The following is a 26,590-nucleotide window of genomic DNA, read 5'->3' on the forward strand; positions in this document are numbered from 1 at the left end:
ATGGTTGGTATACTCAGTGTATATAGGCCTATGCTTACACATAAGCTCTAATATGCGTATGGGTGTTTTGAATTAATCCTCACCTTAAAAGTGCTGTCCATTTCTTTGTGCTGGGCTTTGAAACAACATCCACAACATTTGTTCATCCACAACATCTTCTTAAACCAGCTAAACGGAGTGCAATATTTGAGGCAGGCTGCATAGTAAGATTATTGTTCCCTTGGTGGAGCCATGACACTCAGCTAACAACATAATAACCTAATATGTTTCAATTATTGCTATCCAGGCCATTTAAGTTGAGTGATTAAAAAGGATGATTGTCCAGCAGCACGCAATTAAAATGGCAGGGGTCATCCCTCTGACTTAAACATGTACAATGACAATCAGGAACCTTTAATACAAACAAATTAAATCTTGTCAAGATAATAATGACTATGAAAGCAATGTTGGTTATCAGGGCCATTAGTTAATTCAGTGCAGGCGCCGGTAGTCAGTCCTCTTTTGTGTCCATACTGTAGCAATATAGGATGTTATCACCACCCAGCACTATAAGTGCATTCCTGATGGGCTTAATATTTCACCCTTTAGCCACTCTAATGTGGAGTATTGCAGATGAATAGCAGGGTGTAAGCTTTCATGTTTTGGTACAGGGCAAAAGGAAACGAAACAGAGAAAATGACTCTGACACCAGTGCTCTTCAAAGCCAGAATATATCACGGAGAAGGAGTGGGCATGACAAATGTAGAGTGGGCGCATGAGAAAAAATAACAAAAACAAAAGAGATTACCGGTGCTGGGAAAGAAAGCTGCAGTAGAGATGTTGTTGAATGAAAGGAGGTATCCCACTGAACCCTCCAAGGCATTTCTCACAATGTTGTATTCCATTATCACCACAAGTATCCTTCAAGCCTACAGTCTCAATAACAGGCAACCTTGAGCCTAAAAATAAGCTAACGTTTAGGCCAAGGCCTTTCCCAGTGTTTGAAATAGCAGGCTTGCCTATCAACACATTCCTCTCTCTCTTTCTTTTTAATTGAAAAACAGCTGTTGAGTAAACAGAATCAGTCTCAGAGAGCACGTAGGCCCGGGGTCCTCTGGGAAGCAAGTAGGTTGAGCTAGGCCCCTTCTCTGTGTTTTGATAACTCATCATGTGGGGTTCTAGAGTGGTCTGAGACACTGCATCTCAGTGCAAGAGGCGTCACTGCAGCACCTGGTTCGAATCCAGGCAGCATCACATCCGGCCGTGATTGGGAGTCCCATAGGGCGGTGTACAATTGGCCCAGCGTTGTCCATCATTGTAAATAACAATTTGTTCTAACTGACTTGCCTAGTTAAATAAAGGTAAAATAAAAAGTATTTGTGCTGTCCAAAGCCACGGTGGACATGTTTGCTCACGAAAGTCGCAGACCACACAAGCCCCAGCTGTCACAAGTAAACAAACTCTGATGAGGGTCAAGCAGTGACAACCAGTCTGGTCTGGTGGTCATACCAAACCAAACCCTCAATCATAGACTTCAGTGGCCACTGCCCATGACTTACTTCTTTTATCTGTTTAGTTTTTTCTGCCTCCACTAAAGGATATTAGGGAAATCAGGTTAATCAAATAAGCCTGAGAAGGAGTATGTAAACAATCAGGGTGGAGCGAATTACTAAGAAAACTAATCAAAATTATCTGTTTAGTCTGGCAGGAGTTGGCATGGTGAGACTAGGTCGCAGCTGGTGCTCACAGCAGATGCAACAATCAAACGAAAACAACAAAACAACATGAAGGGGAAGCAACCTCATCTAAAATGGTAGCCGTGACACACAGACATGTATCTCCTCATGCTGGGGAAGGCAGGCTTCGAAGAGCCTTGAGGACTTTTGTTATTGCGAATGTTAGTGCCATCATGACAGCTCCCTACTGGAGGAATATGTCCTTGTGATGTGACAAAATGGTTTGTCTGATATCATTCTCACTTGGATGTTAGAGTTTTTGAACGTTGAAGGAAGGACAGGGTCTCAAAGTTGAAGATGATGATGTGCACTGTGTCTCAAGGCTTGCATGGTGTAAGTAACACATACTGTAAGAGGTGGTGGTAAGAGTCGTGGATGTGTGGTAATTGCTGTGAGAGACAGAGGCTGTAAAACAAAAGACTATCACAATTCTCTTTGAAACCTTCCATCAGGCCTTCATATGTGAGATTTTTAAAACCAATGCATGTTATTCACTCAGACATACACTGCAGTGGCCTTCCTGACCTTCAGAGGGATGGAATTTGCATGAATAAAGCATACAAGTGGGAAAAAGGGATATTAAAAACAGAGCCCTCTATTTGGATAAAGGAAGAAGGCTGTGAAGAAAGCAGAGCACTGTGATTTCATGAGCAAACTGGATTTTCAAAGGTGCTGGGCTGGAGAGTCTTCAAGGCTGGAGCGTAGCATTAAAACTCTCCCCAATGCTCTGCTGAATTTGAATACTAACACAAGCATGCTTATACAGTTGAAGTCAGAAGTTTACATACACCCTAGTCAAGTACATTTAAACTCAGTTTTTCACAATTCCTGACATTTAATCCAAGTAAAGATTCCCTGTTTTAGGTCAGTTAGGATCACCACTTTATTTTAAGAATGTGAAATGTCAGAATAATAGTATTGAGAATTATTTATATCAGCTTTTATTTATTTATTCACATTCCCAGTGGGTACGTTTACATACACTCAATTAGTATTTGGTAGCATTGCCTTTAAATTGTTTAACTTGGGTCAAACATTTTGGGTAGCCTTCCACAAGCTTCCCACAATAAGTTGGGTGAATTTTGGCCCAATCCTCCTGACAGAGCTGGTGTAACTGATTGAGGTCAGGGCTTTGTGATGTCCACTCCAATACCTTGACTTCGTTGTCCTTAAGTCATTTTGCCACAACTTTGGAAGCATGCTTGCTGTCATTGTCTATTTGGAAGACCCATTTGCAACCAAGCTTTAACTTCCTGACTGATGTCTTGAGATGTTGCTTCAATATATTCACATAGTTTTCCTACCTTATGATGCCATCTATTTTGTGAAGTGCACCAGTCCCTCCTGCAGCAAAGCACCCCCACAACATGATGCTGCCACCCCCGTTCTTCAAGGTTGGGACAGTGTTCTTCGGCTTGCAAGCCTCCCCTTTTTCCTCCAAACATAATGATGGTCATTATTGCCAAACAGTTCAGAGGACATTTCTCCAAAAAGTATGTCCCCATATGCAGTTGCAAACCATAGTCCGGCTTTTTTATTGTGGTTTTGGAGCAGTTGCTTCTTCCTTGCTGAGCGGCCTTTCAGGTTATGTCGATATAGGACTTTTTACTGTGGATGAAGATCATTTTGTACCTGTTTCCTCCAGCATCTTCACAATGTCCTTTGCTGTTGTTCTGAGATTGATTTGCACTTTTCGCACCAAAGTACATTCATCTCTAGGAGACAGAACACTCTTCTTTCTGAGCAGTATGATGGCTACATGTCCCATGGTGTTTATACTTACGTACTATTGTTTGTACAGATGAACATGGTACCTTCAGGCATTTGTAAATAGCTCCCAAGGATGAACCAGACTTGTGGAGGTCAATAAAAAAATGCTGAGGTCTTGGCTGATTTATTTAGATTTTCCAATGATGTCAAGCAAAGAAGCACTGAGTTTGAAGGTAGGCCTTGAAATACATCCACAGGTACACCTCCAATTGACTCAAATGATGTAAATTAGCCGATCAGAAGCTTCTAAAGCCATAACATAATTTTCTGGAATTTTCCAAGCTGTTTAAAGGCACAGTCAACTTAGTGTATGTAAACTTCTGACCCATTGAAATTGTGATACAGTGAATTATAAGTGAAATAATCTGTCTGTAAACAATTGTTAGAAAAATTACTTGTATCATGCACAAAGTAGATGTCCTAAACGACTTGCCAATACTATAGTCTGAAATTTGTGGAGTGGTTGAAAAACGAGTTTTAATGGCTCCAACCGAAGTGTATGCAAACTTTCGACTTCAACTGTAATTCAAAGACACTCACCCATCGTTTCAAGTTTCCCTCTTTAATGGTGTGACCACAAACACACTTCAAGTAGAACTCAAAAGTGCTGGTATTCCCAAAGAGACCTGCATTCAAATAATATTTGGTTTCTTTGAAATACTTCAGCTGCGCTTGATCGAGCTTGCCTGGCTCAATAGAACTAATGTAATAGTTGAAAATGAACGCAAAAGTGCACTTTTGGCACTCCAGACAGGCTCAATCAAACTCTCAGTGTTTGAAAGAAAAGTGTTTGAAAGAAAATAAATACTACAGATGTGCCCTCCAAATCCCCACTGACCTCCAGTAGGAACCTCTCAGCTTCCGATGCCCGGCCCGATGCCACACACTGGAAGGTGGCATTCTGCCCAACGTTGACCTCCTCATCCCCCAGCCGGGAGAAGTGGGGCGCCTTATCTGTAGGAACAGAATGAGAGAGTAGAAATCAAAGGACTGCTGTGCCATGACAGACAGCCAATCACAATGCCAGCCACCCAGACCAACAAAATAAATGCTTTTATTTAAAATACGTTTTACAAAGTTATGTGTGGCAAAACGCTCATGTTCTTCATTTCGAGGGATTTGCAGCTATACTAAGGCTCCCGAGTGGCGCAGCGGTCTGAGGCACTGCATTTCAGTGCTAGAGGCGTCAATACAGACCCTGGTTCTATCCCGGGCTGTATCACAACCAGCTGTGATCAGGAGTCCCATAGGGCAGCTCACAATTGGCCCAGCATAGTCCTGGTTAGGGGAGAGTTTGGCCGGGGTAGGCTGTCATTGTAAAATAAGAATTTGTCTTAACTGACTTGCCTAGTTAAATAAAAATAAAATACTACATTTCGTGATTTCTAAAGAGCTGCAGTAAATTTTCATAAATCAGACGTTGTTCAGCTTCCTTACCAGTGTGAGATGTGTGTGACTGTGAAAGAACAGCTTTTCACATTATACAACAACGTAATTCAAACTTTTATAGTTATTTAGATAAGAATCAGAGACTAATTTTCTCCCATGAAGGATATCACCGCTGTTTGGAGAAGGACTCATTGACATATTGCTTGTTCTCTCCCTTTATTGTCCTACAATAAACCCATAAAGAGAAGTCATCCAATACACAACCTAGAAATTAATTGCTGGTGGCTAATATTCTCAACAACCTTTCACCGTGGCGATACGTCATAACACGGGCATCAATGGAAGTTAGGTGAACATCCTTTAGCCAGATCACCAGACCCCAGAGAAATCAGGCTCAAGAACATTGTTGCTGATGTCATGACTGTCCTGATCAGTTCAGGTTACAGGAGACCACAACCCTACAGATTATCTCTCAACCCCAACAGAGGAGGAGAGATCTAGGGGTCTGAAGATGTGGGGGTTTTATGACCCCTCACACCCCTGGTAAATCTCAGGCCACAGACAAATTCCTTTGTCCTGTTACTATGGAGAACCAGCCTCAGAACATTAAACATTAAATAAAGGGACTTTAGAACAATGGTTTTAGTCAGCCACAATGGTGGTCATGACGATAGATGGAATATGAAAATGTATGTAATTTTTGTTTTGTTATTAAAGGTGACGTTATTACGAAAACATTGTAACGTGAAGAGTTTTCCTAGTATATGTTTGATGTTTATACATTGTACGTTGTGTGGAAAATGTCCAAATCAAAGGGAATGTTTTGGTAAAGATGAAATGTTAAGTTAGTTGTCCAGAATTGGATTTGAGAAAAACCTAGACCTTGCTCTTAACTTGCTACGCCCAGAGAATTGCCCTAAAGGCGGTTACGCCCACTTCTGACCCAAGAGTATAAAACCTGTGAGTAAAGAATTTACAGAGAAGACTACGTGACCCAAGCTGCAGCCAAGGTCTAAAAAGTCAAAACGCAACGCAAGTTTGAAGACAAAGAAATATTTTTCTACCCAAGCTACGGATGAATAGCTGTGTCTAAGCGGGTGAATTCAAGTCGAACCACCTAGCCTCCATCTCTCATCGAATCGTGGTATCTACACTGTTTCATTCCAACGCTGTGAGCTCTGAGCTACAGAGCTGTTTGTCCTCAGAAGACACCTTCCAGAGCAAGGGTGAGGGAACAGACTCCTAAGCCAAAAGGACACTGACATCGGGAGGACGATCAGAGAGGTGCGCCGGAGAAGTGCGTCATCGAGCAGCTGAACAGTCCCCTGAACGATCCACGCAGAGAATCCTTGGAGACCTTCCCCACGTAATCACATCATTATATTCTGACCCATAAGAGCGGCAGTTTGGGGCAAGGCTAGGGTTAGAATAGCATAGCTGACAAATTCACCCAAATGTATATTTCTCTCGTGTACTTTCTTTTTTCTCTCTCTCTTTGAGAGATCACTTTTGACCAGCAGTACAGTATGTAGGGGGGCAAACATGTCACAGGGAGAGAGAAGCTTTGTCCAGGGTTTAAGCTCAGGCGTGTTAGCCACTGTCGTTACTGCTTTTCCCAGGAATGTTCTACTCCTCTAGGACTTACAGCACACTAAGCCTGTGGTATCCAAGATACACTGTGCACACAGTGAAAAACCACAGAGTGAACAAACCACCACGGGTCTTCTCCTAGAGAAGTGGTTCCCAAACTTTTTATAGTCCCGTACCCCTTCAAACATTCAACCTCCAACTGCGTACCCCCTCTAGCACCAGGGTCAGCGCACTCTCAAATGTTGTTTTTTGCCATCATTGTAAGCCTGCCACACACACACACTATACGGTACATTTCTTAAACATAAGAATGAGTGTGAGTTTTTGTCACAACCCGGCTCGTAGGAAGTGACAAAGAGTTCTTATAGGACCAGGGCACAAATAATAATATAATAATAATTAATCATTCTCTTTTTTAATCATCTTACATATAAAACCTTATTTGTTCATCGAAAATTGTGAATAACTCACCACAGGTTAACGAGAAGGCTGTGCTTGAAAGGATACACATAACGCTGCAATGTTGGGTTGTATTGGAGAGTTTCAGTCTTAAATCATTTTCCACACACAGACTGTGCCTGTATTTAGTTTTCATGCTAGTGAGGGCTGAGAATACACTCTCACATACTGTAAGTACGTGGTTGCAAAGGGCGTTAGTGTCTTAACAGCGAGATTTGCCAAGGCAGGATACTCTGAGCACAGCCCAATCCAGAAATTAAATTACATTTTCACAGAACCGCTTGTTGCAATTTCAATGAGGCTCTCTTGTTCAGAGATGGACTAGAGGCAGGGCATGAAAGGGATAACGAATCCAGTTGTTTGTGTTATCCGCTTCGGGAAAGTACCTGCATAATTGCGCACCCAACTCACTCAGGTGCTTCGCTATATCACATTTGACGTTGTCTGTAAGCTTGAGTTCATTTGCACACAAAAAATCATACTATGGAAAGATGATGGACCTGTGTGTTGTCCTTGAGTAACAGGGTTATATTGGTGACTCCCCTTGCCACTTCATTGTTAAGCCAAAGGGTTTTTGGTTTTACTTTTGTCTTGCCTTCACCAACTCAACATGGCATCTTATTGGCTGTATTGCGTGGCTTGCTAACGAGGGAGGATGTTTCAGTTAGAATCGTCCCAGTGAACAAGCACCAAACCAGCGTGCATGAGTGCAGAGTTGGATGGTGAGCCTTGCATTAAATGACATGCAATTTTGTGCTGTTTCTGTCAGAATAAATCTCCATGACTAGTGCCACAAGTTGGAGTTTGTGTCGATGATTTGATTGTACACAACGCAAGAAGAGTACTGTTATAGTAGTGCCATGACCGTTCTCCTGGATCAGATCATCGTTCGCTGGATTTCCATCTCAGAACATCACCGTGTTTGTTGTTCGAGAATCAAATAAGACGTTGCTGGTGCAGTTTATGGCAAACCATAAACAACTCATGAACATGCACATGTGGAACGGTCAGTAAGACACTAACAGATTACAGATGGTACGCAATTTAGGTCACAGTTATGAAAACTAAGGACACTAAAGAGGCCTTACTACTGACTCTGAAAAACACCAAAAGAAAGATGTCCAGGGTCCCTGCTCATCTGCGTGAACGTGCCTTAGGCATGCTGCAAGGAGGCATGAGGACTGCAGATGTGGCCAGGGCAATAAATTGCAATGTCCGTACTGTGAGACGCCTAAGACAGCGTTACAGGAAGACAGGATGGACAACTGATCGTCCTCACAGTGGCAGACCACGTGTAACAACACCTGTACAGGATATGTACATCCGAACACCACACCTGCGGGACAGGTACAGGATGGCAACAACAATTGCCCGAGTTACAGCAGGAACGCACAATCCCTCCATCAGTGCTCAGACTGTCCACAATAGGCTGAGAGAGGCTGGACTAAGGGCTTGTAGGCCTGTTGTAAGGCAGGTCCTCACTAGACATCACCAGCAAAAACGTTGCCTATGGGCACAAACCTACCATGACTGGACCAGACAGGACTGGCAAAAAGTGCTCTTCGCTGACGGGTTGTGGTTTGGTCTCACCAGGGGGGATGGTCGGATATGCGTTTACTGTCGAAGGAATGAGCGTTACACCGAGGCCTTTACTTTGGAGCGGGATCGATTTGGAGGTGGAGGGTCCGTCTTGTTCTGAGGCGGTGTGTCACAGCATCATCGAACAGAGCTTGTTGTCATTGCAGGCAATCTCAACGCTGTGCATTACAGGGAAGACATCCTCCACCCTCCCTGCAGGCTCATACTGACATGACCCTCCGGTATGACAATGCCACCAGCCATACTGCTCGTTCTGTGCGTGATTTCCTGCAAGACAGGAATGTCAGTGTTCTGCCATGGGCAGCGAAGAGCCCGGATCTCTATCCCATTGAGCACGTCTGGGACCTGTTGGATCGGAGGGTGAGGCCTAGGGCCATTTCCCCCAGAAATGTCTGGGAACTTGCTGGTTCCTTGGTAGAAGAGTCTCACAGCATGAACTGGCAAATCTGGTGCAGTCCATGAAGAGGAGATGCACTGCGGTACTTAATGCAGCTGGTGGCCACACCAGATACTGACTGTTACTTTTGATTTTGGGGAATGTTATGGGGAATGCACGCAGCTCTAACGGTATGGATGTGTCGGGCCTGAACCTGGTATTGAAGTCTGATAGGGAGCCGGTGTACTTTAGGGGGGTTGACTCTGAAAGTGCACAGTGGGAGGAAATGGTCAGGGTTTACATGCGTAAGAGGGGCGTGTCTGTGATGGACCAAGCAGATTAGGTTATGGGTAGGATTATGGGATGGGCCCACGATGTTGTTAAAATGGGCATACGCAGCAATCTCTCTGTTGTTTATTTAAAGGCCCAAGTCCCATCTTTGACATAATGAAACAACATTTTAGTGACACTGCTTTTCAAGTATGCCCCTCGCTGACTATTATGCCATATTACCTCTGACTGATGAACAACCATTCGACTACTGACTCAGACTAAACAGGGCTATGGAGGTTGCTGAAGATTATCTAAGGAGACAGAAGAAAAGTGTTGAAGACCCATCTCGTGAGCTCACAGTCATGTTCATCAGACATTGCCCTAATGCTGAAACGTGCACACCATTACAGCAGTGGACCGCTGCAGATGTCCATGAGAGGTTGGATGAATACAGGAGGGAGCGGAGGTACTCTCACTTTTCTAAGGTGACCTCAGCCATCGCAACAATGAAGCAGGAAGTTGGTGCTGTCATGCCACTCAACATGCCTGCTGTGAGGCCCTACATGGAATCACCTAATGTGTTGCCTTCCTCAGCCCAGGCTATTCAGGGCTCAGCTAAGCCATTGGAATGTATCCTTGCAATGCTGGAGCATGTGCTGGAGCAGGGGCCACAACAGTCTAACTGTCAGTTCCAAAAAGGGAATAGGAGCTAATTGAGGTCTAATGGGCCATGTGAAGTATGTGGGCATGCAGGACACAATACTTACTTTCACTGCAGGGCCAATCACCTCTGCCATGCAGCTGGCCACGCACACTCCCAGTGCCTCAAGGCCGCAGCTCTGAGCACAGCTGGTGGAGTCCCTACAGTAATCACTGCTCAGCTGCCGGAAAACTAGTAGGACTGCATGTAGAAAGGGAGAGTGTTGGGCCTTTTGTAGAGTTCCCATCGGTGAGAGCTGTTGATTTGGAGTCTGTATATAAAAGTGTGTGTGATGAAATGGAGACTGAGAAAAGTATCATAATGCAGAACACACAGAGACTTTCCTCGTATGATGATTTATTCTATGCCAAGGTGTTAATAGGAGAAGTGGAAGTGAGAACTCTGCTTGACAGTTGGTCCATGGCTTGTACCTTGAGCTCTAGGGTCTTACCTGAATTGTTGCATGCAGGAGTGTTGAAAAGTCCATCATTGATTCCTACAGAGGTAGTCTTGGTTGGTTGTGGTGGGTTGAAGACGAGGCCTTTGGGAGTATCTGAGCTGCAGCAGCTTTTCAGCCGCAAGTGCAGAGAACAGCTAACATACTCACTGACTGCCAAGATTACTTTATTCTGACTGATGACGGTTCCATCTGACTTCACAATACTGACGGACCTGACAGTTCAAGCAGTCCTGGGGTCTTACGTGACTTAGGTGTGACTGATACTGACATTGACTCCTGTCACATGACTCCTGCTGGCAAGAAGAAACTCATCCAGCTCATAGCTGAGTACCAGTCCATTTTTTCCAGGCACAAGTTGGATTGTGGAAAAGCTACCAGATATCTTCATCGCATTCAACTGAGTGCTGAGAAACCCTTTCGGATGCCCTACCGATGCCTTTCGCCAAATCATTATGAGAAGCTCAAACAAGCATTGAATGAGATGGAAGAACGTGATATCATAAAGAAGTCTAGTAGTGAGTTTGCCTCACACCTTGTCCTTGTCTGGAAGCAGTCTGGAGACCTGAGACTGTACTGATTTTCGTTTACTCAACAGGCTGACGCGCTGGCTGCTTTAGGTGGAAATGCCTTTTTCTCGACAATGGACCTTACCTCTGGCTACTACAATGTGGAAGTGCATGAGTATGACCAGAGATTCACAGCTTTTACATCGCCATTTGGATTGTATGAATACAACCGTATGCCACCTGTTATGTAATAGTCCTGCAACCTTTATGAGGACAATGCTAAACATCTTTGGGGGTCCGAATTTTCTTAGCCTGCTGTGTTACCTTGACGATGTCTTGGTCTATGCGTCCACTGAAGATGTGGCTATACAGCGCCTGGAAATGGTTTTTGAGCATCTCAAGGCTCACAACCTGAAGTTGGTGCAAAAAAAGTGTCACTTTATGCAGAGGACTGTGAAGTTTCTGGGGTATATCATTAGTGCGGATGGTGTAGCTACAAACCCTGAGAAGGTGAGGGCCATTACAGGAGTAACAGAAGCTGATCTGATGGAATATGTCCCTAACATTCCATCTCAGAAGAAATGAATGTCTTGGGCGTGTTGGTGTATTACCAGCAGTTCATTGAAGGTTGCTCGACCATCGCAAAGCCTCTCTTTGGCTTGACAACTGGACAAAAGGCTTATTTTTGGAAAAAGAAGCGCAGTTGATGGCTGCCGACTGGACAGCTGAATGCAGACAGGCCTTATTCCAGCTAAAGCAAGCCTTACTGGACCAGGTTTTGTTGGCCCACCCCAACTTCGACAAACCCTTTATACTCTTGGTGGACATGTCCAGCAACGGCTTAGGTGCTGTCCCTGGTACAAGAACGGGGAGCTAGACCGAGACCTATAGCCCTTGCGAGCAAGCCCCTCAGTTATAAGCAGTCGAGGTATCCTGCGCACAGGCTCAAGTTCTTGCATTGAAATGGGCTTTATATGACAAGTTCCACCACTGGTTACGGGGGCAGCAGTTCACGGTATGGACGGATAATAATCCCTTGACATACATCTTGACCAAAGCAAAGCTCGATGCTTATGAACATAGGATGGGTCGCCAAGCTGGCACCGTACGAGTACAAGTACACCCCTGGACTAAAACATGTTGTTGCAGATGCTTTGAGCAGAGAGCCCAGTGCACTCCATCGCCTGACAAGGGTCCCGTACGAGACCTTACTAGCTGAAGCTAATGCTGTGCGAAAAGACAGAGTGCAAGACGTGTTTCGCTGGTCCAACCACCCCTTTAACAAAGCCTCTGACTCCAAAGAGGTGGTCATTAGCTGCCAGTCTACTGTTGACCCCCCATCTGGTGATTTATGAAGACATGAAGTTGCAGCTGTTGTTAATTCACACAAGTGCTGGGTGGGTGAGGTAGGCTCACATGCACTGCTGTTGCCAATGCTTCTGCAGTGGCAGAACATCGACCAATGTTCTGCCACACAACCTACTGATGAGTAAGCAGCCTGATGACAATGTGATGAGCAGAGTGATCATCTTTGTGGAGAGGGGGAGGAGACCATCCGGAGAGAGAGAGCCCATGAGTGTTGAGGTTTTGTGTCTTCTCAGAAGTTGGGACAAGTTGACCATGAAGATGTGTGTACTGTATTGTGTTTCGAAGAATGTGGTTACAAAGAGGAAAACGTATCTGTATATGGTTCCAGCCTCCATGAAAGCAATGGTGTTGAAGGTTGTCCATGATGAAGCTGGCCACCAGGGCCAACCGAGAACAGTCTACCTGACAAAACAGAGGTTCGTCTGGCAAGGCCTGGAGAGGGAGGTAAAGGAAGATGTGAAGTGCTGCAGGAGATGCATTGTGAACAAAACTCCTGATTCGGAAGCAAGAGCTTCTCTTGAGAGCATAATAACAACAGAGCCTCTTGAACTAGTGTGCATAGACTTTTGTTCTGCAGAAGATTCTTCAAACAAGTCCCTGGATGTGCTCGTTGTTACTGAGCACTTTACCAAATTCCTTCTTGTGTCCAAACTAGTCTGCTAAGTCTGTAGCTCATCAGTTGTGGAATAACTATTTCTGTGTCTACAGGATGCCTCGCCGTATACACTCAGATCAGGGAGCCACCTTTGAGAGCGCTCTAATAGCTGAACTGTTGAGTGTTTCAGGTATTTAGAAGCCTCACATCACGCTGTACCATCCGATGAGGAAAGGTCCTGTGATAGGACATTGGAAAACATGTTCTGGGCACAGAAGTTGTCGACTATGACCAGTTTGTTCAGTCCTTGAGGAGAGATCTGAAAGAAGCCACAAATAGAGCACAGGCATCTGCAGTGAAGCAGTTGAAGAGGGATGTTAACCTGTATTACAGAAAAGTCTGAGGAGCACCAGTGGAGATTGGTGATAGAGTGTTGTTGGCTAACAAAGGGGAGCGTGGAAAGCGGAAGCTCGCTGACCTTTGGGAGGATACTATCTACCTTGTCACTGGATTGAATGCTGACAGTCACACTTTAAAGATTCAGAACAGCTCCACTGGACAGGAGACGGTACATCACAACCTGATAATGCCAGTCAACTTTCTTCCTCATACTGACGTTGATTATGGAACAGACATGTCTGGATTAACAGAGTCTGAGGACATGAATGATGGCCTTGTGGTCTCACCTGCCATGGACACTGCAGTGGATGATGATGCTGAGTACAGAACAAAAGTGTGGGTGTCGGAGTTGCCTTCTGAAGGAATAGGTGACACAAGCCTGAAGGGTGATGTTCGATCCTTGGATGCTCAGCATATTCCACCTTTGGATTTTGTGGAAGATGTACTGCAGCTGGAAGGTCTGCCTTGATCAGAGGGTCTTCAAGAATCTGACCAAGACCGCAACAGTGTAGTGAGTGAGCTAATTGACCAGTCTGCTTACAATATCCGTACTGACCTACCAAACTCGGACCATTCCTTACCTGATCAGTTACGCACTGACTGTGTTGACAGACCCACTATTGCAACAGTACACAATGCTGTCACTCCTTATGCAGTTGAAGGTACTCTGGGTCGTATTAGTTCAAGGGCAAGAAGACTATTTAAACCAGTGTCAAGACTGATTTAGATTAGGAATCAGCAGACAATTAGCTCTTGAAGGTTCATATGTGAATAGAGGGTCAACGGTATTGACATCTTTTATTTGTTTTGTTTTTACATCATTGTGACCATGTGTAGAGGTTTCAGGAAGGTAATGTGACGGATATGATAAAGTCTCTTATGATGGTTTATTGTATTACTTGGATGTTTTAAAGTCGCTGATTGTACTTAACACGTAACAGGCATGTTCACCTATGAGGGCTAAGGGGATTGATCAACCACTTTTCACTCTAATTCTCGTGGAGAATAGTCTAATGACTGGAATATTTAGTGACTGTTTCAAAGCAGGGTCTGCATCCTCGATATATACACAACTTTACCTTTTAGTTTTCTCTATTAGGTAGTCTAAAAAATATATATACTTTTTATCTCTGGATTATTCTGTAAATATGTTGTGTGTCTGTGTACCTGGTATGTTTGAGCAGTGCAGTTTTGCATTTGTATTATTTTTGTTTGCAAGTGATATTCAGTAGGCCGTGCATTGCATGACGTGCAATTTTGTGCTGTTTCTATCCGAATAAATCTCCATGACTGATGCTACAAGTTAGAGTTTGTGTCGATGATTGATTGTACATAACGCAAGAAGAGTACTGTTACACTTGTTAATTGCAGACAGAGAAGAGCTCCAACTTCTTAATGCTACCCATCCCTTAATTAAGCTACCCATAATTGTCATCAGCAACCGCTGAATAGCATAGCGCCGCAGTCAAATAATATTACTAAAAATACTCATATTCATTAAATCACAAATGCAATATTGCAAAACACAGTTTAGCCTTTTGTTAATCCACCTGTCATCTCAGATTTTGAAAATATGCTTTACAGGGAAAGCAATTCAAGTGTTTGTAAGTTAATGACAAAACATTAAGTACACTTAGCATCAGGTAGCTTGGTCACGAAAATCAGAAAAGCAATCAAATGAATTGTTTACCTTTGATGATCTTCGGATGTTTTCACTCACGAGACTCCCAGTTACACAACAAATGTTCCTTTTGTTCCATAAAGATTATTATTATATCCAAAATGCCTCCGTTTATTTGGCGCATTATGTTCAGAAATCCACAGGAAAGAGCGGTCACGACAACGCAGACAAATTCCAAATAATATCCTAAATGTCCACAGAAACATGTCAAACGTTTTTTAGAAGCAATCCTCAGGTTGTTTTTAAAATATATAATCAATAATATATCAACCGCAAATGTAGGAGAGGGAAAAACAATAGCTGTCCAAATTCTGTTGCGCGAGCAAAACTCATGTGATCACCTGACGTGATGTTATCTTTCTGGCTCATTTTTCAAAATAAAAGCCTGCAACTCTGTCTGAAGGCTGTTGACACCTTGAGGAAGCGATAGGAAAAGGAATATGGTTGATATCCCTTCAAATGGAGCAATGGGAGGCTATGGAACATGGAGTTTTCAAAATAGAAGACACTTCCTGGTTTGATTTTTCTCAGTATTTTGCCTGCAATATCAGTTCTATTACACTCACAGACAATATTTTGACAGTTTTGGAAACGTTAGAGTGTTTTCTATATCCTAATCTGTCAATTACATGCATATTCTAGCATCTGGTCCTGAGAAATAGGTAATTTACTTTGGGAACGTTATTTTTCCAAACATAAGAGGTTAATCATAGCTTAAAATGGCTAGCTAGTTAGTGCGCTAATAGCGTTTCAAACGTCACTCGCTCTGAGCCTTCTAGTAGTTGTTCCCCTTGCTCTGCATTTGCTCTGCATGGGTAACGCTGCTTTGATGATGGCTGTTGTCGTTGTGTTGCTGGTTTGAGCCCAGGGAGGAGCGAGGAGATGGACGGACGCTATACTGTTACACTGGCAATACTAAAGTGCCTATAAGAACATCCAATAGTCAAATGTTAATGAAATACAAATGGTATAGAGGGAAATAGTCCTACAATTCCTATAATAACTACAAGCCTAAAACTTCTTACCTGGGAATATTGAAGAGTCATGTTAAAGGAACCACCAGCTTTCATATGTTCTCATGTTCTGAGCAAGGAACTGAAACGTTAGCTTTCTTACATAGCACATATTGCACTTTTACTTTCTTCTCCAACACTTTGTTTTTGCATTATTTAAACCAAATTGAACATGTTTCATTATTTACTTGAGGCTAAATTGATTTTATTGATGTATTATATTAAGTTAAAATAAGTGTTCATTCAGTATTGTTGTAATTGTCATTATTACAAATACATTATTATTATTATTATTATTATTTTTAAATCGGCCGATTAATCGGTATCGGCTTTTTTGGTCCTCCAATAAATCGGTATCGGCGTTGAAAAATCATAATCGGTCGACCATCTAATATTTATTTTGACAGATAGTCATGCTGAGTCATGCTCTTTCACAGATGAGCACTACATTTGACAAAAAATACAAACACTGCAATACACATCAATAATCACTATATATAATACAGTATATAATACAGAGGAGAGAAGAGCTAAAGAGTTGTTTAGAACTTCTGCATACTTAGAGGGTGTATTTACTTTGTGGGATAAATCAGAAAAAGTTTTCTATTTTTCCATCTCTAACCTTGAGTCAGTTGGGCACATTGTGAGTGCTCTTGAGACTAAATCACAGGGGAGTGGCTGGAGCTGAGGAGGCAACTGGTGAGTGTTTTGGGCAAATGTCATTTACATCAAACCTGGACCCACATTTGGACCCACATTGCAATCAACCAATGAAAAAGTAAATCTTCCATTAGCGTTCTTTTCCTCTTTATCAAATGGAACTAACTCTCTATGCAGTATCTGTCTCTACATTTTCGATCCCCAACCACCTCCCTCCTCTTATACATTGGTGATGGTACTCACAACAGGGATAGGTCAGGAGCATGATGTCATCAATGGCGATGTAGCCTCGCCGCTCCCTGGAAACAGTTGCTTCGATCAGGACCTGGGGAGTAGAATTAAAACAAATAAGTGAGATACCATGGAGGGGTAAATATTGAAACAAATGTGATTGCTGTTATCCTTTATACAATTGAATGAAGCTTTGGCATTTGTTTTGAAGCATTTAAAAAAAATGTAAGAGGCATTTGCATCAATTCAAACTGTCCTCCTGAGGCAGAGGTCTTAATTATTATCACAAAGTTCTAGACAATGCATTGCACAGTTACTGACCCACAAGATGGGTCAGGGAAAAAAGAGAGAGGACCAAGGACCCACATCTTTAAGAATGGATACAAATTTGACACTAACAATTACAGAGACATTTGTGTAAACAGTAACCTGGTTTTCTGTAGTATTATACACTGAGTTTTCAAAACAATAGGAACACCTTCCTAAAAATTGAAGTTGCTCTCTCCCCCTTTCCTTCAGAACAGCCTCAATTAGTCAGGGCATGGACTCTAAACGGTGTCAAAAGCATTCCACAGGGATGCTGGACCATGTTGACTCCAATGAATGAATGATGAAACATTCTTGATACACACATGAAACTGTTGAGTGTGAAAAACCCAGCAGCGCTGCAGTTCTTGACACAAACCAGTGCGCCTGGAACCTACTACCATACCTCATTCAAAAGGCAGACATGGATATGGCAGACATACGCCCCCTTTGGAGAGATTGGGTACCCCTAGTAAACTGAAAAAAAAATCTGTCAAAAATTGCTAATATATGCAAATAAAAAGTATTATTGGATAGAAAACACTCTAAAGATTCTAAAACCGTTGGAATTATGTCTGTAAGTATAGCAGAACTCACAGGGCAGGCATTCTTCCAAACTAGTTTTTGTGGCCATGAAAGTTGGAGCAACTTTGACGTCATGGCCCCCACCCTTCCCAACCAGTTATGATTCACTTTCTATCTCTTCCGCTAGATGTCCTCTTTCAGTAGAGCTTTGAATCGTTCAAATCCCGCGAGAATTGACCCTATGGGAGTGAAATTAGTGCGTGCCACGAGAGAATAGGCTGTGCGTAGGGGCGCGAATTGGTCCCAGCCATTCCTTTGTTCCAGCACTCAAGAGAAGGGCAGACGATGGCCGATTGAATTGAAGTTTGTTTTGCGTGTCTAAAACATCATAAAGCTTGCTTCTGCACTTAGTTTGACCTGTTTAGTCGACATATAATATGTAATTTTGAAGTTTTGATGCGCAACTTTTCCGGACCAGAGGACGTTTTGGGTGCATTTCAGCTGATGTTATTAGCAGTAGCTAATACAAAGACGCAAGACTTGAAACCAAACGATGTATTGGGTAAGTATGAAGCCTTCCAGAACATTCTGAACGAAGACCATCGAAGGTAAGGGAATATTTATGCTTAAATCTGTGTTTCTGTTGACTCCAACATTACGTAGAAATGTAGCTTGGAACTGAGCGCTGTCTCAGCATATGGAATAGTGTGCGATTTCTGTAACGTTAAAAATAAATCTAACAAAGCGGTTGCATAAAGAAGCAGTGTATCTTTCTAACTATATGTAGAACATGTATATTTAGTCAAAGTTTATGATGTCTATTTACGTTATCTTGCCGCGCTACATAGATTTCCTGCGGGCATTTTTGAGTAATTTCTGAACGTGAACTCACTGTAAATGGACATTTATGGATATAAATGGCATATTATTGAAAAAAAAAATATGTACTGTGTAACATGTCATATTACTGTCATCTGATGAAGATTTTCAAAAGGTTAGTGAGCGATTTATTTTTTAACCTGTTAGAGCTCTAGGGGCGCTATTTCATTTTTGGATAAAAAACGTTCCCGTTTTAAGCGCGATATTTTGTCACGAAAAGATGCTCGACTATGCATATTGACAGTTTTGGAAAGAAAACACTCTGAAGTTTCAGAATCTGCAAAGATTTTGTCTGTAAGTGCCCCAGAACTCATTCTACAGGCGAAACCAAGATGATGCATCACCCAGGAATTAGCAGAATTTCTGAAGCTCTGTTTTCCATTCTCTCCTTATATGGCTGTGATTGCGCAACGAATGAGCCTACACTTTCTGTCGTTCGCCCAAGGTCTTAGCAGCATTGTGACGTATTTGTAGGCATATCATTGGAAGATTGACCATAAGAGACTACATTTTCCAAGTGTCCGCCTGGTGTCCTGCGTCGAATTCGGTGCGCAATTGCCAGCTGCTTCTACTTTACCATTTGATTCAGGGGAGAAAGCATGTGTCCAAGAACGATGTATCAATGAAGAGATATGTGAAAAACACCTTGATGATTGATTCTAAACAACGTTTGCCATGTTTTCAGTCGATATTATGGAGTTAATTTGGAAAAAAGTTTGCGTTTTGAGGACTGAATTTATGGATTTTTTTTGGTAGCCAAATGTGATGTATAAAACGGAGCTATTTCTAATACACAAGGAATCTTTTTGGAAAAACTGAGCATCTGCTATCTAACTGAGAGTATCCTCATTGAAAACATCAGAAGTTCTTCAAAGGTAAATGATTTTATTTGAAGGCTTTTATGTTTTTGTTAATGTTGCGTGCTGGATGCTAACGCTAATGCTAACGCTAAATGCTAACGCGAAATGCTAACTCTAGCTAGCTACTTTTACACAAATTATTGTTTTCCTATGGTTGAGAAGCATATTTTGAAAATCTGAGATGACAGTGTTGTTTACAAAAGGCTAAGCTTGAGAGATGGCATATTTATTTCATTTCATTTGCGATTTTCATAAATAGTTAACGTTGTGTTATGCTAATGAGCTTGCTGATAGATTTACACAATCCTGGATACAGGGGTTTTTTCATAGCTAAACGTGACGCAGAAAACGGAGCGATTTGTCCTAAACAAATAATCTTTCAGGAAAAACTGAACATTTGCTATCTGAGAGTCTCCTCATTGAAAACATCTGAAGTTCTTCAAAGGTAAATGATTTTTTTGAATGCTTTTCTGTTTTTTTGTGTAAATGTTGCCAGCTGAATGCTAATGCTAAATGCTACGTTAGCCATCAATACTGTTACACAAATGCTTGTTTTGCAATGGTTGAGAAGCATATTTTGAAAATCTGAGATGACAGTGTTGTTAACAAAAGGCTAAGCTTGAGAGCTAGCATATTTATTTCATTTCATTTGCGATTTTCATGAATAGTTAACGTTGCGTTATGGTAATGAGCTTGAGTCTGTATTCACGAACCCGGATCCGGGATGGGGAGATCAGAAAGGTTAATCCTGCGTTTGTTGATTGCATGTTTTGGCTATTCAAATGAGCTGTGTCTGGTGGTGGTTTTACATATATATGTGCTATGTTTTCGCCGTAAAACATTTTAGAAATCTGACTAGAAATCTGGCTAGATGAACAAGGTGTTTATCTTTCATTTGAGCTATTGGACTTGTTAATGTGTGGAGGTTAAATATTTTTAAGAATATTTTTGCGTTCCATGCGCCACCGTTCCGGCTGAACGTGGGAGGGTTGATCCCCAATTGGGAACCAATATCTTAGACAGGTTAACCTCTTACAGCTACCCCCTTACTTTTTTCAATTTCGCCTGAAGACACCCAAATCTAACTGCATGTAGCTCAGGCTCAGAACCAAGGATATGCATATTCTTGATTTAATTTGAAAGAAAACACTCTGAGGTTTGTGTAAATGTGAATTGAATGTAGGAGAATATAACACAATAGATCTGGTTTAGATAATACAATGAAAAAACCATACGTTTTTTTCATTTGTATTGTTGTATCATCTTTAAAATTAACAAGACAAGACAAAACAAAACAAACATTCAGATACAGTGCCTTGCGAAAGTCTTCGGCCCCCTTGAACTTTGCGACCTTTTGCCACATTTCAGGCTTCAAACATAAAGATATAAAACTGTATTTTTTTGTGAAGAATCAACAACAAGTGGGACACAATCATGAAGGGGAACGACATTTATTGGATATTTTAAACTTTTTTAACAAATCAAAAACTGAAAAATTGGGCGTGCAAAATTATTCAGCCCCTTTACTTTCAGTGCAGCAAACTCTCTCCAGAAGTTCAGTGAGGATCTCTGAATGATCCAATGTTGACCTAAATGACTAATGATGATAAATACAATCCACCTGTGTGTAATCAAGTCTCCGTATAAATGCACCCGCACTGTGATAGTCTCAGAGGTCCGTTAAAAGCGCAGAGAGCATCATGAAGAACAAGGAACACACCAGGCAAGTCCGAGATACTGTTGTGAAGAAGTTTAAAGCCGGATTTGGATACAAAAAGATTTCCCAAGCTTTAAAGATATCCATAAAAAGTGTCGTTTAAAGTTTGCCACAAGACACCTGGGAGACACACCAAACATGTGGAAGAAGGTGCTCTGGTCAGATGAAACCAAAATTGAACTTTTTGGCAACAATGCAAAACTTTATGTTTGGCGTAAAAGCAACACAGCTCATCACTCTGAACACACCATCCCCACTGTCAAACATGGTGGTGGCAGCATCATGGTTTGGGCCTGCTTTTCTTCAGCAGGGACAGGTAAGATGGTTAAAATTGATGGGAAGATGGATGGAGCCAAATACAGGACCATTCTGGAAGAAAACCTGATGGAGTCTGCAAAAGACCTGAGACTGGGACGGAGATTTGTCTTCCAACAAGACAATGATCCAAAACATAAAGCAAAATCTACAATGGAATGGTTCAAAAATAAACATATCCAGGTGTTAGAATGGCCAAGTCAAAGTCCAGACCTGAATCCAATCGAGAATCTGTGGAAAGAACTGAAAACTGCTGTTCACAAATGCTCTCCATCCAACCTCACTGAGCTCGAGCTGTTTTGCAAGGAGGAATGGGAAAAAATGTCAGTCTCTCGATGTGCAAAACTGATAGAGACATACCCCAAGCGACTTACAGCTGTAATCGCAGCAAAAGGTGGCGCTACAAAGTATTAACTTAAGGGGGCTGAATAATTTTGCGCGCCCAATTTTTTCAGTTTTTGATTTGTTAAAAAGGTTTGAAATATCCAATAAATGACGTTCCACTTCATGATTGTGTCCCACTTGTTGTTGATTCTTCACAAAAAAATACAGTTTTATATCTTTATGTTTGAAGCCTGAAATGTGGCAAAAGGTCGCAAAGTTCAAGGGGGCCGAATACTTTCGCAAGGCACTGTAGGATGATGGGGACAATTTCAGTGAAAACATAAGCGAGCAACAGTACTTGTGCAAAGTTTCAGAATGATAACTTCCGAAGTGAGTGTGCTACATGACATTTATCATGAAGTCACCCAGGTGCCCCACACAAGTAGCCCAAATGTACCCAAGTGGCCAAATTGGTGAAGTTATACATTTTGAATGGAATAACTATATACAACATACCAAAATGGTATTCTAACACACCCCCCCCCAAAAAAAAAATGGAGAAAAAACATGAGAAAAGAATATATACATTTACAAAATAACACTTTCAATATTTGGAAGACCCTCAGTCCTCTACACAATAGTGTGCTGCTGATGCCAAGTGCCATAGCAGTCTCTTTCTGCTGTAAAGCAGAGGGTCACCAAGCATGTGGTGCAGGTGATGGGGGACTTCATTTTGCAAAGAACACTGCAACACCTCCATGCTGTGCCCTTTTGGCCCTGAGGCACATCCATGCCTGCAGAAATAAATGTGGAACACCACTTGTGGCAGGAGCTGGATGAACCAGCTTTAGTGGGGGATGGACACCTTGGCACTGGGGGCTCCCATTCGGAGTCAGTGTCGCTGTGAAAGAAAATGTTCAGTTAGAATAGTTTCACATATGAGCCCTGTGTCAACAGGTATAATAAACAGATATATATAGAGTACAGGGAACATAAGGTTGAATATATTATTATAGACCTGCTAGATCTACGGTCTCATTTATATTATGACAGACCAGCTAGATCTACTGTCTATTTTATATTATGACATTTCAGCTAGATCTACCGTCTCTATTATATTATGACAGACCAGCTAGATCTACTGTCTTTCATATATTACAACAAACCAGCTGTATCTACTGTCTCCATTTCACTTTGGCCATTTTTGTGACCCTAAATTGAAAGCACACCATGGCAAACTATTTGACCATGGTTACTGATCAAAACCTTAGAAAGGCCTTGACCAAAGTACAGGCTCAGTGTGCACAGCATTACCATTGAAAAAGGGTAGACACTGTAGAGGCTATGCCATCACTGCATCACAACAGAACTCGAGACAGAGCTGCATTCCCCGAACAAAATGTAAAAAATATAAAACAATGAGTGTCATTTCCCCAAATTTGAAACCATTATTCAAAGACATCTCTAATGAGAATAGGCTACCCATCCTGTTGACGGAGGAAGTAGAGAGCTGTGGGTTGGCAGTGCACTAAATTGATGCAGAAGATAAGATGAGAGACAGTGTCTGACAGACCAGCCAATCTGCACATATCCTCTATGCCATTGTTATTATCCATTGTACGGTTATTTTTACCCTTAATTATTGTTGTTTCTGATTGTCCTGTTGACAATCCTGACTATTATTATTATTTTAATGATATTAATATTGTAAATGAATCACTTAATTTCAAAGTATGTTTTGGCAATATGTACATTGTGACATCATGTCAATAAAGCAATTGTAATTTAAGTGAGAGAGAGAGTGAGTGAGAGAGGAAAAGAGGAATAGATGGATAAGTTCTATAGTTCTCTACAAGCCCCTGAGGTCTTGGGGAAATAATGGCTTTATCGGGAAGCACAATGTGCTGCCTGACACAGGGCCCCATTCAGCATTCTAGACACAGGCAGCTCTGAAGCTATAACAGCAGATAGTATAGCAAGGAAAGGGCCATGTGTCTCTGCGGACAGGTGGCTTCCGTACCCATCATGTGGTACAATAAGGTGGAGGTCTGTGGGCTCCAGTGAAATCCAATCAATATCAAATCACCACCCCCAGTAATAGTGAGACGGTTATTAGACATGGGGGCGAGGTTTGTTTTCCCAGCATCGAGGGCAACCTGCCCACACATATGATCGAAGTGCAGCCCTGACTTATTGCTTGTCAAAATGACAGGGCCACTCCATTGTAAGGTGTGAGTACTTAAACAGGGGGTCAAAATGAGATACAACTATTTTACAAGAGAGCCCTGTATAAGTTTACAAATAAAGACATCAGACAATAATTGTTAAGGGAATTTTTATCAATGATGACTAATTATGTATACATTTTAATCAGGACTGACTAATCAGAATACTATTATGTTACTGTATATGTACTAATCAGAATACTATTATGTTACTGTATATGTACTAATCAGAATACTATTATGTTACTGTATATGTATGAATTTTCTATTTAACCCTAGTACTGAATATAATGTGTGTAAATATAATCAAGAATTAGAACAATGACTGTCTGTACCACGGTAGAAATGAATGAATTTATAGCCAGACTGGCTAGAAGGCTTATCTACACAAGCTGACCTTGGCTCGGTCATATATTATCTTAATAGAGAGAGACATATGAGAACCATACAGCCATTCTACTAGAGCGGAGATGACACGGGTTAGTACTAAAACTAATGACGTAATTTTCAGTTTATAACCTGTGGTAAAATGTGTAATGGGCAGTATTCACGAGCTGGTTGATTTCAAAGGCTGGTCACTGTCCATTTTATACCAATAAGGGTCTTACAAACTCTTATGAATTGACAGAGTGATTTATTTTAATTGGTTATTAAAACAGAGGAAAATAATTCCTGTAACAATAATCAAATCAAATTAAATTGTATTTGTCACATGCGCCGAATACAAGAGGTGTAGACCGAACCGTGAAATGCTTACTTACAAGCCCTTATCCAACAATGCAGTTTTAAGACAATTGAATTTAGAGAAGATGTACTAAACAAAATAAAGTTTAAAGAAATGATTAAAATATAAATCAATAATGAGCCTATATACAGGGGGTGCCGGTACAATAACAGCTAAACAGAAACCTTTATTCAGTTTTGCATACATAAAGTAACTTGAACTACCTTTGCCGGTTGTAATGTGCATGTAGGAAGCAGCCTAGTAATGTCCTGAATCCGAGCCCCATGTTAGCACAAGTTTTTTGCCCCGGGAACCGAGAGGCTTTTCAACATAGAGCTGCCGGTGATAACGACTGGTGAGATGGCAGAGGAGGTCCGGCAGTTGATGAGACTATGCTATTAGTCTATTAAACTGAATATCTGACTCCATAAAGATGATTTAGAAATATGCAAAAAACTATAGTTGAGTTCCAGTATTAGAAAGATTCAACAACTGAGACATAAACTGAACAAGTTCCACAGACTTGTGACTAACAGAAATAGAATAATGTGTCACTGAACAAAGGGGGGGGGTCAAAATCAAAGGTAACAGTCAGTATCTGGTGTGGCCACCAGCTGCATTAAGTACTGCAGTGCATCTCCTCATGGACTGCACCAGATTTGCCAGTTCTTGCTGTGCGATGTTACCCCACTCTTCCACCTAGGAACCAGCAAGTTACCGGACATTTCTGGGGGGAATGTTTTATTTATTAGTTATTTTACCAGGTAAATTGACTGAGAACACATTCTCATTTGCAGCAATGACCTGGGGAATAATTACAGGGGAGAGGGGGATTAATGAGCCAATTGTAAACGGGGGATTATTAGGTGACCGTGATGGATTGAGGGCCAGATTGGGAATTTGGCCAGGACACCAGGGTTAACACCCCTACGCTTACGATAAGTGCCATGGGATCTTTAATGACCTCAGAGAGTCAGGACACCCGTTTAACGTCCCATTCGAAAGACGGCACCCAACACAGGGCAGTGTCCCCAATCACTGCCCTGGGGCATTAGGATATTTTTTTAGACCAGAGGAAAGAGTGCCTCCTACTGGCCCTCCAACACCACTTCCAGCAGCATCTGGTCTCCCATCCAGGAACTGACCAGGACCAACCCTGCTTACTTTCAGAAGCAAGCCAGCAGTGGTATGCAGGGTGGTATGCTGCTGGCATGCTGGAATTGGCCTAGCCCTCACCCTCTGATTCAAAAGGTCCCAGACGTGCTCAATGAGATTGAGATCCGGGCTCTTCGCTGGCCATGGCAGAACACTGACATTCCTGTCTAGCAGGAAATCACGCACAGAACGAGCAGTATGGCTGGTGACACTGTCATGCTGGAGGGTCATGTCTGGATGAGCCTGCAGGAAGGGTATCACATGATGGAGGAGGATGTCTTCCCTGTAATGCACAGCGTTGAGATTGCCTGCAATGACAACAAGCTCAGTCCGATGATGATGGTCTCAGACCATGATGGACCCTCCACCTCCAAATCAATCCCGCTCCAGAGTACAGGCCTCAGTGTAATGCTCATTCCTTCAACGATAAATGCAAATCCGACCATCACCCCTGGTGAGACAAAACTGTGACTCGTCAGTGAAGAGCACTTTATGCCAGTCCTGTCTGGTCCAGCGACAGTGGGTTTGTGCCCATTGGCGACGTTATTGCTGGGGATGTCTGGTGAGGACTTGCCTTCCAACAGGCCAACAAGCCCTCAGTCCAGCCTCTCTCAGCTTATTTCGGACAGTCTGAGCAACGATGGAGGGATTGTGCGTTCCTGATGTAACTCGAGCAGTTGTTGTTGCCATCCTGTACCTGTCCCGCAGGTGTTCGGATGTACCGATCCTGTGCAGGTGTTGTTACACGTGATATGCCACTGCGAGGACGATCAGCT

The 26,590-nt window shown here is 42.2% G+C and overlaps 1 protein-coding gene and 1 pseudogene across 4 annotated transcripts in view; one reads left to right on the forward strand and one right to left on the reverse strand.

Moving 5' to 3' along the window:
- The window catches only part of LOC110490335 (receptor-type tyrosine-protein phosphatase U), a 322,183-nt gene that overhangs the window by 153,475 nt on the left and 142,118 nt on the right, over nt 1–26,590 (reverse strand). For all 4 annotated transcript variants that reach the window (XM_021563683.3, XM_021563669.3, XM_090200408.1 and 1 more), the window contains exons 4-5: nt 16,797–16,878; nt 4,324–4,439 (exon numbers count right to left, since the gene is read on the reverse strand). In XM_021563683.3, coding sequence (XP_021419358.3) covers nt 4,324–4,439; nt 16,797–16,878 — 198 coding nt within the window. The remainder of the gene's footprint in view (nt 1–4,323; nt 4,440–16,796; nt 16,879–26,590) is intronic.
- Nucleotides 7,921–8,832, forward strand: LOC149985112 (uncharacterized; annotated as a pseudogene).

Source organism: Oncorhynchus mykiss, chromosome 2 (genome assembly GCF_057628025.1).
Source record: "Oncorhynchus mykiss isolate SJ-2025 chromosome 2, ASM5762802v1, whole genome shotgun sequence".
Lineage (NCBI taxonomy): Eukaryota > Metazoa > Chordata > Actinopteri > Salmoniformes > Salmonidae > Oncorhynchus > Oncorhynchus mykiss.